This window comes from Tasmannia lanceolata, unplaced genomic scaffold (genome assembly GCF_043159265.1).
Source record: "Tasmannia lanceolata isolate RefF3 unplaced genomic scaffold, GAP_Taslan_0.1 ptg000005l, whole genome shotgun sequence".
Lineage (NCBI taxonomy): Eukaryota > Viridiplantae > Streptophyta > Magnoliopsida > Canellales > Winteraceae > Tasmannia > Tasmannia lanceolata.
In genome coordinates, this window is record NW_027518682.1 from 748,459 (window position 1) to 764,174 (window position 15,716).

The 15,716-nt window shown below is 39.2% G+C and overlaps 1 protein-coding gene across 1 annotated transcript; it reads right to left on the minus strand.

Moving 5' to 3' along the window:
- Window positions 1-836: 836 nt before the first annotated feature.
- On the minus strand, window positions 837-14,003 carry LOC143876989 (SH3 domain-containing protein 2-like). Its single transcript, XM_077378684.1, has 10 exons — window positions 13,623-14,003; window positions 10,504-10,620; window positions 10,273-10,342; window positions 10,040-10,188; window positions 7,800-7,901; window positions 7,524-7,718; window positions 6,111-6,173; window positions 5,760-5,912; window positions 2,080-2,154; window positions 837-1,174 (listed from the first exon to the last, which is right to left on the minus strand). Exons 1-10 carry the CDS (start codon window positions 13,680-13,682, stop codon window positions 1,049-1,051), a joined length of 1,110 nt encoding a protein of 369 aa, XP_077234799.1. The 5' UTR covers window positions 13,683-14,003; the 3' UTR covers window positions 837-1,048.
- Window positions 14,004-15,716: the final 1,713 nt, after the last annotated feature.

A 15,716-nucleotide genomic window follows, 5' to 3' on the forward strand; every position in this document is an offset into this window, starting at 1 on the left:
TGGTTTAGATCGTTGAAAAGGTGGACCCCATCAAAAGTATATCTCTTAAAAAAAAAAACTTGGGCCTACTTGGTTCAAAGATCAAAACCATTCATTTGTTGGGCCCCAATGTAAAGAGGCCTCGTCCATAAAATCATCTCCATAGGATAATCCAAACCCTCAAATCAATCTTTACGAATCAGAGAGTTAGGATCATCATCATACGGAGATGATTTTTCAGGAAAGGCCTATTTACAATGGGGCCATTAAAAGAACGGTATTGTTATTGGAATAATATGGACCACAATGAATTTTTTTAATAAATAAATGTGCACGAAATTTTGTCAAAAATAAAGGTGACCCACCTTGTTCAAAGATCTAAACCATTCAGTCGTAAGACCCCAACATAAATACGTCCTACCACAAAAATTCATTTGATGGCCCTTGAAGGCATTTCGCGGCTGGCTGTTGCACGAGAGCTGACACAAGGGCTCACTTTTCAGCAGATTTTGCCTCGTTCATTTCAGGCAACAGCCAGCCGTGAAATGCCTTTCTGCAAGAGTACCTACCAAATCCCCCAGCAAAAAATGATATTTTAAAGGGAATTGATGTCCACACACTTGTTTCGATAATAACAGTTCTCCTTATTTTGCACGATTGGCTGTTGACGGCGTATTGGGAGTTGGAACAGCCTTTTAACATATAGTTTGAAATGTGTAAAACAAATTGAGAGAAAAAGTGTCATTAGTAAAACATGAGTTTGAATATCATTTCCCTATTTTAAATGGCATTTGTGCCCATTGGCATCAACCTTTGTGTTAGAAAGAACCAATACTATTCTCTTTCATACAAACACATTGAATGGAAATTGGCCCAGACTTCCCAAGCATCCCTTATTTCATGCAACAGGTGATGGTGACAAATACCATCGTTTTACACAAGAGAGTCCGCAATCCACCGAAAAACTATAGATACATGCTTGCTTACAGAATATGGTAATGAGGAAATAAAATTTGCTACTCACAGAGAGAAATTCTAGAGGAATATACATATACAAATACAAATAATCTCAGGAGGAGGGGCTGGCCCCGATAAGCTTGCTAGCTGGAGCTTTGGCTTGCCTCTCTGTGTAAGCAGATGGAAACCAACCCGCCTTTCCCTTGCACTCGCCTTCAGACCATCCATTTGGTGCAACCTGTTTCATCGTCATAAACCGATTAAATAGCGGATAAGAGATTTTAATTCCTATTTGGCAGAGTAATTGTACCCTCCTTAATATCCATTACACAGTTTTTCAGAAGAAAAGAAAAGGGAAAAAAATCCTCTAGTGCTAATAACAACTCTTGAAAGCTCAACTGTAGCCCAAGTCAATGAAGAACTTGCTGATTTTCATAAGACAATGAAGTGGACCAAACTGCCTAAATTGAGTTGACTTAGCCAAGTTCCAAATTGATCAACAGATTTCCAAACATGAATATAAAATATTAAAATCAAGGAGCCAAGGGAAGCAACTTATCTGCATTCTTAATCTTGCTGCAATACACATGTAAATGACGCTTTGAATTACTGCAACTATGGACAGAGAAACAGGATAACAGAGTCCCACTGCAAGTATTAAGGGTCTCTTTGGATTCCTCTAAATTATTTTCATATAATCTTGCATGCAAGAAGTCATATATAATTATCTGAAAATAGTGGTTATAATGGGTTAGGAAACGGTAAAAGTCAATGGCTCCCAACTCCCAAGGTAGCCTTAATGTCCCATCTGTAAGTCAGAGATTTACGCAACCTTCTCTTTTTTGTTAATTTTTTTAATAAGTTCAGCTCAAGATGGTATGGTGTCTTTATTTCTCCTCATCAGCCACAGCAGTCCAGTGCCTTCCATAGAAAGGATACCATAGAACAGGGAAAAAAAAAGAAAAACTGAAACATGTCCAACTGTTTGTAAAAAGCTGGGGAGTAGAAAGCATTAACTTAGAAAAATAACCAGAAATAGAAAGCACGAACATAGAAAAATAACCAGAATCTTTAAGTGTAAATAATGCAAAAGAGATACCACACATGCAACAAACTCGAGAATCATGGGCAAATGTGAAGTACCTGGCGGACGACAACATAGTCACCAACAGAGAGACTTAGCTCACCATCTGCTTGAGCATCAAATGAATGTAGAACCTGCATGATTAAAATAAGAAAAAAAAAAGAATGAAACAATTTACATAAGAATGGGACCTCTGACAAGATTGATTTGTATTTTCATGATATTCCAATAGGAGGAAGAGCCCGGAAGAAAAAATAATAAGCATATATTGGATGATGGATTTTTAGCCACTGCAGTATGTTGAGGCTGCTGGTGTGATCCAAAGGACACTCATCATCCAAACTGTGGCGAGTAACAGGATAATATAAATGGTGAATGTTCAGCCACTACGAAGTCTCAATACGCTAAGGAAAGGTCCTGTCACCTACATCATCAATGCCAAACGCCTGAAAATACAGCAGAATTGTTTCCAAGTTTGGAAAGATCCATACAACAAAAATGTCTTTCATGCCCCCTCTCACCCCCTCTGGATTATCCTAACCCATTTATTTCATTATTTGTGGCATGTAAATCGGCAGCTAAAACAGGGAAAATGGCACATCAGAGTCAAGGAGAAAATCTCTATAAATCAGAGGCTTACAATTATCTGAAGGGAGAGCTTTGGGGGCATGACCCACCCATAGTGGGTTAATTTTTTTTTTGAAAAGGGCAACAGAATATATATATATATATATATATATATATATATATATATATATATATATATATATATATATGTAAAAACAGAACCGAGGTGGTCCTGAAGGAACAAAGATAATACAAAGATAGCAGTGCAATAATTCAAGGAGGTAGATAGTCAAAGCACTCAAACTCGGCCCGAAAGAATCCTTTCTTGGCAAGGGTGTCTGCTTCCGCATTGGCTGATCTCCTGACATGGCGAAAAACTATTGAGGAGCCCTTGGCTCTGTCCTCAATTTCCTTTAAGAGAGGCAAAAATCGCCAAGGGGGAGAAGCGTTACCCGAAAGCCAGCGAATAACATTTAAGGAATCCCCTTCGACGATAATGTTGTCGCACTCCAGACGAGGCATCGAGAGAAGCCCGCTATGAACGGCTCGGACCTCTGCCTCGTTTGAGTCTGCCACTCCGATAGGCCCCGAGTAGGCCCAGAGGACTTCCCCTTTGTGGATTCTACATAACCCCCCTACTCCTGCCATTCCTGGATTGCCGATAGACGATCCGTCAAAGTTAAGTTTCAAGGACCCCGGAGGAGGAGGAATCCAGGAGGGGAGGATTTTCACTTTGGTAGCCGATTCCAAGCATATGATTGACCATCCTTCCCAGAGGTCGAAAGCTGAAACAAAACGAAACAGAGGAAGGCTTCGAGCCCAGGATATGACCGCAGCTATCAACTGAATATAAATCCAATAGGGAGATCTAGCCTTCCCTTCAAAGATACGAGCATTCCTCTCTTTCCACAAGAACCACCATGAGGCCAGGAGACACATCTTCCACAGCGTTCTGCCTTTCCTTTTCCAAGGAGTCCAGGCCCAACTCTGAATGAATTCAGCCATAGAGTTGGAGGGGACCCAACTGATTCCAAAACGAGAAAAAATAAGACCCCAAATATGACGAGCAACCTTACAGTGTATGAAAAGGTGGTCAATGGATTCCCCAGCGGATAAACATAGAGGACAGTGATCTACCAACCACATTCCTCGCTTCCTCAAAAAATCCATAGTTTGAATGCGGCCCCAGCTAACCGACCACCCAAAGAAAGCAACTCTCGGAGGGCAAGATTGTCTCCAAACCGAGGAGGACACGTGCTCCACTAAAGAAGGGATCAGATGGTTATAAAAAGATTTGACTGAAAATATCCCCGAAGGATTCCAAATCCAAATCCGACGATCTACGCCCGAAGACTTGATGAAGCAAGAATCCAATAAGGAGAGGAGGGCGCTGTAAGAGCTTAACTCCCTAACAAAGAAGTCTCTGCGAAACTTAGGAGACCAATCCACCTTCCCATGTTCCCTTGCAAAACATTCCGATACCCAGGCCTCTTTCTGAGATGAAACGATGAATAAGTCAGGAAACATCACTTGAAGAGGATCATCCGAACACCAAGAATCCTGCCAGAACCGAACCCGATCCCCCCTATATACTCTGAATCGGACGCCAGGAGCAAATAACGACTTCAACTTCAAGATGTCCCTCCAAACCGTGAGACCTTTGAGTTTAAAATTATCAACAGAGTCCCAATGCCCATGATCTGAACCATACTTACTTCCAATGACCCGGACCCACAAAGAGGATTGTTCTTCGCCAAATCTCCACAGCCACTTGCCCATAAGGGCCTGGTTAAAACTCTGAACCCTCCTGATACCCAAACCTCCATTTTTAGTAGGCAAGCAGACCATACTCCATTTAATCAGGGAGACCCCCTTGGAAGACCCTGATCCGCCCCACAGGAAGCGTCTTTGAATTTGTTCGATGCGTTTAGCAACCGAGGCGGGACATTGAAAAAGAGATAGAAAATATATCGGCATATTGGATAGAACGGCCTTTATAAGCACTAATCTACCTCCTTTGGAAACCAACCGGCGCTTCCAGGTAGCCAAACGTCGCTCAATCCTTTGAATAATAGGAGCCCATAGGTTGTGTTTCGGTCGACCCACACCAAGAGGAAGACCCAGATAGGTTGCTGGAAAGACATCTAAACCACACCCCATAATTCCGGCGAAAAAGGATGCATCGCTCTCAGAAACATTGATCGCGAACAACCGAGATTTTGCGAAATTAGATCTTTGACCCGAAACCATCTCATAACAACGAAGCATTGCTTTAAGGTTGAGAATCTGGGATATGACCGGAGAACAGAATAGAAGAGTGTCATCCGCAAACTGAAGAGCGATACTTCCACCTTACTCTCACCAATAAGGAACCCTTGATATAGCCCCAACTCACTTCCTTTTTTCAGCAGTCTGCACAGTGATTCGGCCACAATCAGGAAAAGAAAAGGAGAGAGAGGATCGCCCTGCCGCAATCCTCTAGAAGATTTGAAGAATCCTTTTGCTGATCCGTTGATGAGGACAGAAAACCAGGCAGACGATAAGCAGTTCCGGATCCACCCTCTCCACCGACCCCCAAAGCCCATACGACCCATGAGAAAATCTAATGCTGCCCAATCCACTCGGTCATATGCCTTCTCCATGTCAAGCTTGCATAGAATGCCGCCTTCCCCCTTCCTCCGATAATAGTCAATGGCTTCATTGGCTGTTAAAGAACAATCAAGAATTTGCCGGTTGCTTATAAAGGCACTTTGACAGACCGATATAATGGAAGGAAGAACCACTTTGATACGATCCGCCAGAACCTTTGCGAGGACTTTGTAAAGGCTGCCCACCAAGCTAATCGGGCGAAAATCCGAGCTTTTTGTTGCTCCTTCATAGTGGGTTAATTTTGTGGTTATGCTTTTACCGTATAAGTGAACTACAGTCCATCGGATGAAGGGACAATTATAGAAGATTCAAATTTGAATGTGATGAATTTAATCCTACCAAGTCAACATGGAAAATCTGCTAGGCATTTGTCATTGTGTTTGTCTGCATGCACGTGTGTGCATGCATTCAAATGCATATCCTTGGTCCTTCTTTAGATACTTTCTACCTCATGCAAATCATCGCTACATAAGCTATTGTTTTCTACATACCATGGTTTCATAATTATTGTGGCAGGCCTTACCTTTGCAATGAAATACATGTTTTTGAGAGTAGCGGCTCCAAGCTCACCAGATTCTTTGGGATTGGTATCCTCATCAGCAGGTGGAACATATGCATTTGTGTCTCTGGTTTCTGATTGTGATGCTAACTCAATATTCTGCTTCTCCAGAGCCATCTATTTCCAACAGTAAACACTTAAAAAGGGAAAAAAAAGAGAAACTACTATATAACAACTACACAATTTTTTTAGAAACAAATATCCCGAAACCAGTATCTGTTATCAGCTAGAAAAGGTATATCACTTTCAAGAAATCCACTTATTGTTATTATTTTCTGGATTGGGTTGGGAAAGTGAGGGTGGGTTTCTACAAACCTCAGTGTGGAGCTCATCTAGAATTGCGGAAACACTCTGATGATACGATCTTTCGGCATTAACCTAAAGGTGAGCAGATGTGAGGTCAGTCCAGCTACCATACAGCAAATGTGCAAAGCCATAAGTAATGTGATTGTTGGTTGGTTCAGAAACTATGAGACTCAATAAAATATAGTTGTTTCTCTTGGATCAGGTTGCTCACTTTACCTTATGATTTTATTAGGGTCTTTATTCTGTGTTAGAGAGTTACAAAACTGTATCATACTATTCCAGAAGATATTCATTTTCTCAACTCAGAGCAAGGAAGTCAGCAGAAGCAGCAACACCAAAAGTAAGACTCTATGTAACATGACAACTCATCTTTAGAAGTTAGAACAACAAATTGGTACGAAATGCTTATTGAACACATGCCGGGTGCACTTGTCAACATGAAAATGACAAGGAAACCTTTATTGGATTTTATATTGGTTCTTTAGCATATATAACCTTTGCACATTATTATCCTGATATTGTTTTGTATATGTTCTGTTTTAGGCCATGGTATTTATGCAATATTATACACTTTAATGTTATGAACAGGTCCATTGTGTTTTTATGCTGCAGTTCTTGGAACCTTTTTCCCAACAAGTATGAATTTAAGAGATATATGTGTGCCCACATTACGAAGTAAAAAAGAACATTATTCAGGAAAAACCTAGCTAAATCATAATGATGCAAGATAATGATGCCAAATGATTCACAATTGTACAGGTCAAGTTAAAGAAAATGTATCCATACACTTGTCTTAAAGGGTGATCAAATACTATCATTAACTGCCGCTATTACCAGGCATGGTTATCTATCCTTGAGAAGTGATGTTTTAAGTGAAAGCATATAAACAGCAACAATTGTGCATCAAATAGAAGCATAAATAGAATTTATTAATGGTATTGAAGGAATAGATGAGGAATAGTCTCTGATCTGAATTTTTTTATTTCTAAAGAAGATTGGGCGACAGGCATCCATCAGTTCAACCAAAAAAAATTAAAAGTGAGTGCATGACTTTCACAATCAAAAACTTTCTTTGTACCTAGGACTTGAATACTTTGTTCCCTAAGACATCTGATCTCACTGCATGATTATGGAACTAAGACATCACAAAACACCACAGAGAAATGGGAAATAAAAAATAAATACTGTAAATAATAAATGTTTTAGTATCACCATTATTAAGTTTTGTTTGAACGCTACAATTATGCCCATCCACCAACTATGAAATGTGGGAAATTAAGAAACCTTTACAAAAATATACAAGTATTTAGGAAAAAAACCAGTAAGAAACTGTATTGTGGAATGTATCCATATTTTGATTGAATTCCCTTCAAGGATATCATATCCTTCGGGGAATCCATGGATAGTGTCAAGATGCAATACCATTGCAAGAATTTTTTGGAAAGTAAGCCGTTGTTGTTGAACCTCAACTGACATCATAGCAGCGGTGGCTTCCCTCCCCAATGCCGACATAGCAGATCTAAGATCTGACAATCTTGATTCTGCATTTTGAAGCTTAGTTGCATTGTCTGCGCTAGCTTCCTTGGATTTCAATTGGCGTTTTACAACTTCAGCTGCCTGAGTAAAGCATATTCACTTGGAGTATATTAATCTTCATGTCTTATACGAACAAATACACCCATATGCAATAAATAATACCTGAGCTTCAACCTCTTGCCGTATCCGGTCATACCGGTGAGTCAAGTGGCGTGCATCCTCTAGAGGGGCTCCCATTATCATTGCCCGTAAAGGCTCAGAAACCTACAAATGTAGATATAGGATTTTATAACCAAAATATACAAAATATGAAGAATACTGGAAAATCTTAAAAGTGAAGATTTCCATGATGGAGCTATGGTGCCAATATTGATGTTGTTACGAAACAAGAGTGGTAACTATAAAGATACCATACAGAATAAGACCTCCTATAGCAGTTCTTAAGAGGCCACCGATTGGAAATAGGGTTGGTCCCGGAAGAGGAACTCCCTTGAGTCGGAAAATGACTGTTTTTTGTAAGAGAGTCCTTCTGGAAGAGGAACTCCCTTAGTCATCTTATGAATCTCTCAGAGGAGAAATTGATTTTTTATGGTTTGACTCTTCTTTTGTAAAGGCTCCTCTCAAGAGAGGAACTTCCTCGACTTAGAAAAGATCTCGACTCTATTTTTTGTAAGAGTCCTCCTGGAAGAGGAACTCCCTTGGTCATCTTATGAATCTCTCAAAGGAGATATCAATTTTATATGGCTTTGACTCTTCTTTTGTAAGGGGTCCTCCCGAAAGAGGAACTCTCTTGAGTCTTGAGTTAGAAAAGATCTTGATTCTATTTTTTGTAAGAGTCCTTCTGAAGGAGGAAGAGGAACTCCCTTAGTCATCTTATGAATCTCTGGAAGGAGATATCAATTTTTTATGGTTTTGACTCTTCTTTTGTACGGGATCTTCCCAAAAAAGGAACTCTCTTGAGTCATCATATGGATCTCCCGGCGAAGAGAGTTTTTTATGGTTTCGACTCTTCTTTTGTAAGGGGTCCTCCCGAAAGAGGAGCTCTCTTGAGTCGAAAAAGACCTTGACTCTGTTTTCATTCCGCTCATTTTTATTCATATGAGGTATTTTGGACCTTTTCCGCGATGTATGGGATTTTGGTAATTTTATCTGACACAGGCGATTGAAGTATTTTTCATTTTATTTTTATCCTTTTTACTTTTAGGAATAAGCGTCATGTGTAACCCACCTTTCCTCTTTTTTATGCCGGGGAATTTTGCCGTTACCCCTCTTATTTGATGATAAAATTTGGAGTTCAAGACTTCCCAATTAAACTCCTAACTGATGATGAGCTGATGCTCAAATTAACACCCCCCCCCCCAACAAACACACACACACACACACACACACACACACACAATTGAAACTTTTACCAGTATTGCTAGTAACTAATGAAAAAACATAAAAACCCTATGAAAATACTACAACACTCCTAATGAGCCCACCTTTTCTTCTTCCTCCTCGCATGATGGTCTCCATCAAATGGAGTCACAAGGGTTTTTTATGTTTGAACCTAGCCACCCTGGCAAGGCCAGTGATGCAATGCAAATCATAGGTCCTTCAAACCATGAATTGGAGAAGGACTGATGGCGGTTAAGGAACTAAATTTTCATTAACTTTGTATTTTTATTTGAGTTTCGAGGAATTTTTTTATGGGTTTTAGAAAGTCCACATTTTAAGAGAAAATTATGTTGTTTGAAGCTTTTAGAGTTTCTATTTTGAATTGAGGAAGTTTAAGTTGTGGTAGGAAGGTTGAATTAGGATTGATTTACAATTAGAAACCATTTAGAACAAAAAGCAATATCATTAGGGGAGATTTGGATTCATTTTATTTGAAAGATCCTATTTTTTCATGAAAGAATTCTACCTTGTTTAAGGGTGTTTTAGAAGTTTTTTAAAGTTAGTGCGTAGGAAATGTATATGAGTTTGTGTCCAAGGAGGAAAATATTTTAGATGTTGAAAAATCATTTATATAATGTAAGACTCTTTTTGCGGGAGCTTTAAATTAATTATGGAAATTAAATTTTATACAAGGAGTTCTGCTCTTTCCTATCTTGTGTTCTCTTTGAGGCAGCACAATATTCTGTTTTCCTCCTCATTATTGAGGTATGAGCTTGGCTTTATTTTGGGTGTGGATTTAAGTATTAAACCTTTTATGTTATTCAACACGGGACATAGCCATGTCTATCCAGAGTGGTTCCAGGTTGCAATCTATGCATAAACATGTCAAGTGTGCATGTTGAAAGATAAGCTATTCCTGTTAATGAAGTGCTCTCAAAGTCAGTATCTTGATAGCACTGCATGCAATATCATATTATTGTTGAAATGCTCCCTGGATAAGAAAAAATAGGGGAAACTATTACCTGAGTGCCAAGAATCCTATGCAAATTCTCCCTCTCTCTTTCCATCATATTGTGTGAAGTACCAAAGTGAAGAGAGGCCCTTGCAAGGTAAGAGCCATCACTTTGGTTTTCATTTCCATATTTGCAACAATTGTCAGCTAGCTTTGTTGCTAGAAAATAGCAGGAAAGAGGTACAGATCAGCCCTTGAAAATGACAGGAAAAGGATGGGATTGAGAACCAATATCGCACGCACCTATTCCCATCTGCTTTGAGCTAGCAGATATAAGACCTTCCACACCCCGAACCAGATCCCTCTGAAAATGCTACATAAGACATAATTTCGAGGCATGTACTCAGTGGAGGAGTTCTTTCATATATCACAAGAAGTTGCATTTTGAAAAATTCATTTACTACAATCAAATAACCATAATAAACAGCATCATTCCAAAAAAAAAAACTTTAATAGACAGGAAATGATGAATACCTTTGCTGTCCTTGTAGAACTATAGAGCCTTTTAAGTTGTTCATGGCACTGAAGATCAGCTTCATCAGCAAGAACAGAATCACTACCAAAACGTCCACTCAGTTGCTTCAGAACTGCCTGCCTAGTAATAATGAACTTTAATGTCACTGTATATAACTAAAGTTAAAAAGAAAACACGGGGAAATAATATTTCGCAATTGAAACTTGAGTGGGGAGGCATTTCTCTCCACTGCAATACAAATGAAACAATACTGGAGAAACACAAATATCCATAAAAAATACAAAACAAAATAAAATGAATGGCATAACCATATTTAGTTTATCATGATTATCTAATCTTTAGTTCCGACCATCCTTGATAGATTATTGCAAATTTGCAATAAATATCCACCCATGAAGTATCACTAGCAGAGGGGCCTGGAGGCTTAAGGCATACAACCACAACTGTGGTACCTACTAAGAACATATACCACAGTGCCCCCGGCAAAAGTGATTACATCATATAACAATAGTACATGTAAAGAATTTAATTCAGACTTCAGACCAAGGGTTTCTCAGATTCTAAAACCAGGTAAGAATCTTCGTTCCCTGTTCTCACTTTACATCATGCCCTTCATTAATTTCCAAATAGGTCCCATTTTGTCAAGGCATCCACGTCATTTCCACCTCCTGCTTTGCCCCTCCAAATCGGTCCAAAAATACCGCCGGTCATCTCCATTTTAATGCATTTACGCCTGCTGTTGTTAAATGTATCATCCCATCCCGCCAGCTGTCTATATCTTCTCTTCCAAAGACCACGCATCTTTCCTCTCTCTGCTTCTCAAATCCTCTCTCTCTCCAACCTCTCATCGAATTCCTCTACTTCTTCCTACAAAATTGGGAAAGCGAAAGGGAATGCTAGCCAAAAACATCCAACCCCTTCTTTAATGGAGCGAAAGAGTCTTGGACCTCCAAGGAAAGCTCGGTTTTCCAATTTGATTGGAAAATGTTTTTGAAAAATAAGTTTAATAACAATTTCTTTCTAAATCAATATCCCATAAATTAGAAACTCTCTCTTTATCTTTTCCATAAAATTCTCCACCAATTTCAATTTCAAACTTTCCCCTAATTAATCCCATGAATTAATTAATTAATCAATACACACCGTGTATGCACCAAAACACATACACCATAAGTACAGTGTAAATCCTCCATGTAATTAATACAATAAATCTGAACCGTCTGTGCATTCTATAAATCCGGGACCCTGATTCCCAACGGATCAAAATGGGTCAAGCGAGTTAAGAGTGGGATCGATGTAGGGATCCAACATCAGATCTTGTAGAGCCCCAAGACCAACTACGATCGCATTAGGCAAGAGGTTCCCACCAGGACATTACCTTGAAGATGACCATTAGATAAAAAACCCCTAATCACATCCAACGTGTTTGTCCTTCCTCCAATCTTATATTTACTGGGTTGGGCCCTTAGGGGGGGGGGGGACATTAATTACCCCATAGGCCCACCCTACGGTATACCTTCCAATCTATCAGCTTAGGCCCGCAAATGCATTTGCAAATCCTTTTAAAAACAACTGTTTTCTCAAAAACACCTTTGATAAAAACTTTATCAAAATTGACTAGCCAGTCATATTTAAAGGGCATAGCTGAGATTGAAACTTTAAACGACTTTTCTCTTTCAACCAAAGTGGAGGGTTCCTTGTTGGCATCCCTATTGATCCCATGGGTTATCCTAGGGCCCAATACCATCCATGAGCGATCCCATTACAGGAATACTTTGAGATGGACCAAAACCATAAGGCATGCCCACAAACCACTATGACCCCTCAGGTCTAAGGACATATAAAGGGTCCTGAGTAACAATATAGCCTTATCTATATCCTTATCCACAAGCTATTTGTAAATGATCAGATTCAGTGCGTGAACCATTCTACGGCTTAGGGTCAACAGCCCAAGTGACCGAGATAAGCCACTCCAACTCATTATGAAAACAGGTCTGATGCTGGTTGTGTCCAGGAAGAGATGTCCAGTCTCAACCCCAACCACGAACATTTTAGGTCTGTAAAGAACTGGAATGTCGTATCTCCTCGCCCCTTAGGATCTGTGAATCCATGGGCATGACCATTCCTACAATGCTATCTAGGGAAGAACATGTGTCAAAAGTAAATAAGCACATCACACATTTCCATAAGACACCCGTGTCATGAAACAAAATTCTTTATAAATAACAATGAATTCAGTACACAAATGACCAGATTTTAGGGCATACACTCTTAACACATTGAACATCATCATGTGTTTTAGAAGATTTTTGTCTTCCCACCAGACTCTATCAATCTTTCAAAACTCTGTCGTTCTTGATTGTTTTTCAATGATCGCACCAATCACGAATCTGAAAACACTTAGTTGTAATAATCCTCCAAGCATAACAAAATCTACACTACACATAGCATATATGATTGAAATAGTAAAAAAATTACAAACCGCACAATGAAGACCAAAGCTTACATGGTTTGGAAAATATGCCTACAACCATGGGATAGAAATTATCTTCAAATATGAGCAGCAAACACAAGAGATTATACTCAGATAATCTTCAATCGCTTAAGACAATCCGTTTATGCCTAACACTCACAGCCCAAAAGATCAAACCCAATTATATAACTTAGGCTTCCCAAATCTACGCCCCCCCGCCAACCGTCTAAGACCCTCCCCTCCCACTCTCTTCCATTAGAAGACTACAAGGATTCCCTCCATGGGTGCAAATAAGACACCAGTCCCAACAGGACGAATATCAAGAAACAGAATCCTCGTTTACAAGAGTTTCAAATCTCGAACAAACTTCACTCAAGTATAATTCTTGTCCAAAATCACATGCCAAACCTAATTAAGAGGAAATAACCTAAATCTCATACAAAAAAACGAAGAAACGGAACAATAACATCAAACTCATTCTTTATCAATCATCAACTCAAAAAGGCTCCCCTAAAAAACTCCAAGATGGCAATCTCATTGAACACAGAAAATAAACACCAAGACAGAAAACAGATTGAAACAGTCCCCAAGACATAAAACAGAATTTAAAATTAATACAGAGAGGCAAGCCGTAAGAACACGCACCTGTTGCTGCTTCGCTACTTGTTCTCTGAGCTTACTTGCTTGCTTGCGAAAGGCATCCATGGAAATTGTTGTGCTTCACCTTCTTTTAAGTTTTGGATTCTTTTAGGGCATGATCTGAGCAAGATCTCGGAGCGGAATCATGAGGCTACCTGGTGAATTTAGCGAAGTATTTGAGCTGGAGAGAATTACAGCCACGTCCGTCCAACTAAGAATTTTTAGAAACCCTAGATCTACGGAATCGAGAAGGAATAGATGGGTCTTGTTGCAGAAGAGGAGAGAAAGAGAAGGACTCCTGTAGCTTAAAAAGCTGCAAATGCCCAGAGGTGGAAAGTGAAGGGTGAAACCGCCAGGGAAATTTAAAGACGATACTAGATGTTTGCACGTGCGTACTTTGCCCCCAAATAAAAAAAGACGCACGTCACTGGAAAAAAGAGGTGGACTAATGGAACGTGAGAAGGGCGGTTGGTCGGTTTTATGACGCACGTCGGTAAAAGATGATGGTAAAAAGGCAAATAAAAAGGTTATTTGGGATTTCACCCACGCCACTATACGGGGTGGAGATACCGCCGCACGTACGAGGAAAAAGTTTTACTTTCTAGCTGCTGATATTGGCACTGCAATGTTTTGATAATGAGACTTACTCACCTTGTCTTTTTTATTTAACAAGTGGTCAAAAGCTATATTACAATATTCCCATTCGCAAAAAGCTCTAAGCAGCCATTTAAAACAGAAGACAAACTGTGTCAGTCCCGTTATCAAAACATTGTAGTGCTAATATCAGTAGCGCACTTTCTTTTGGGTTGCGAAAATATTTTACAGAAAAAACAAAATAGATGACTTACCAACCAACCATCTTCAATTTTTACGGGGATAGACCTTCAATTTATCTTAGGGCGGTGATGAATTCACCCCTTCTTGGATAAAGTCATGACCGGGTTGGGAAGCCCACACTCTTCTCTCCCTGATCACAAACAGAGTGACAGAGATCTTTCAATTTAGAAAGAAATAATTTTTCGAAGAAATTTTTTCCATCGGAAATGTTTTTCTTGCAATCCAAATTAGCCCGGCTTGTTTTGAATTTTGAGAACCGAATATATGAGTCCTTGACTGATTATTGGACTCAAAATTAATAATTTTGATTCCAATAATCAGTTTCGGAAAGACAATCAGTTTTGGACGCATTATGTTGTCAAAATCCAAAACAAATAGGGCTTAATAATTTTGATTCCAATAATCAGTTTTGGACTGACAATCGGTACTCAGAATCCAAAACAAACACGATCTAAGCCTACGCACGCTTGACCAGTCCCCATCTTTCTTTCTGTTTTTGATAAAGGAGGAAAAAGCTAAAACCAGTTCCAAGTTTTGTCTCCTGATGTCCTTCAATTTATGATGATATACATCAAAATATGTCATATTTATATATCATTTCCAACCAAATTATTGAAATTTAGAAATTTTCTTAGAGTTTTCTATCAGAAATATGTTTCCTGCAATCCAAACAAGAACTAAGATTTATGTCATGATATGAGAAGATCCTACTTAATTTCTAAATGGGCATAAAAACCTTGGTGTAGGTCCAAACATTGATTCGGCTAGGTGGACTCATTGGCAACTCGCCCCGTTTGTTGGAGCCGACCTAGATGGTTCATGCTCCAAAAATGTTCTCCATCGGATGACCCTAACCTTTCAAGTTGTAGAGGTCTAAAATTCTCCAGTGTAGAAACCTCCATAGATTGGAGAAGGTTTTCTAGACACGGTGTATCTTATCTTTGTCAGGATCTTAAAAACGAATGGTTTAGATCACCTATATTTGTAGGTTCCACTGCATTATTTCGACTATATTCATCACGAGTTCATTGTATAAGAACTCATAATTTTAAATATAATCTTAGATGCAAATAATAGCTATAAATAGTTTTATATCCTTCTCGGTTAATGGTTTCCAAATAGGTGATCCCTGGCTCACTACCATCTCAAGGACAAGGTCACTGGTGTTAGTAATCCTTGCCTTCTCTCTCTCTCTCTCTCTTTTTGCTAAGTTATTTTTGGTTGTGCTAAGCTCCCCATGAAATAATTGATAATTGTTGTCAT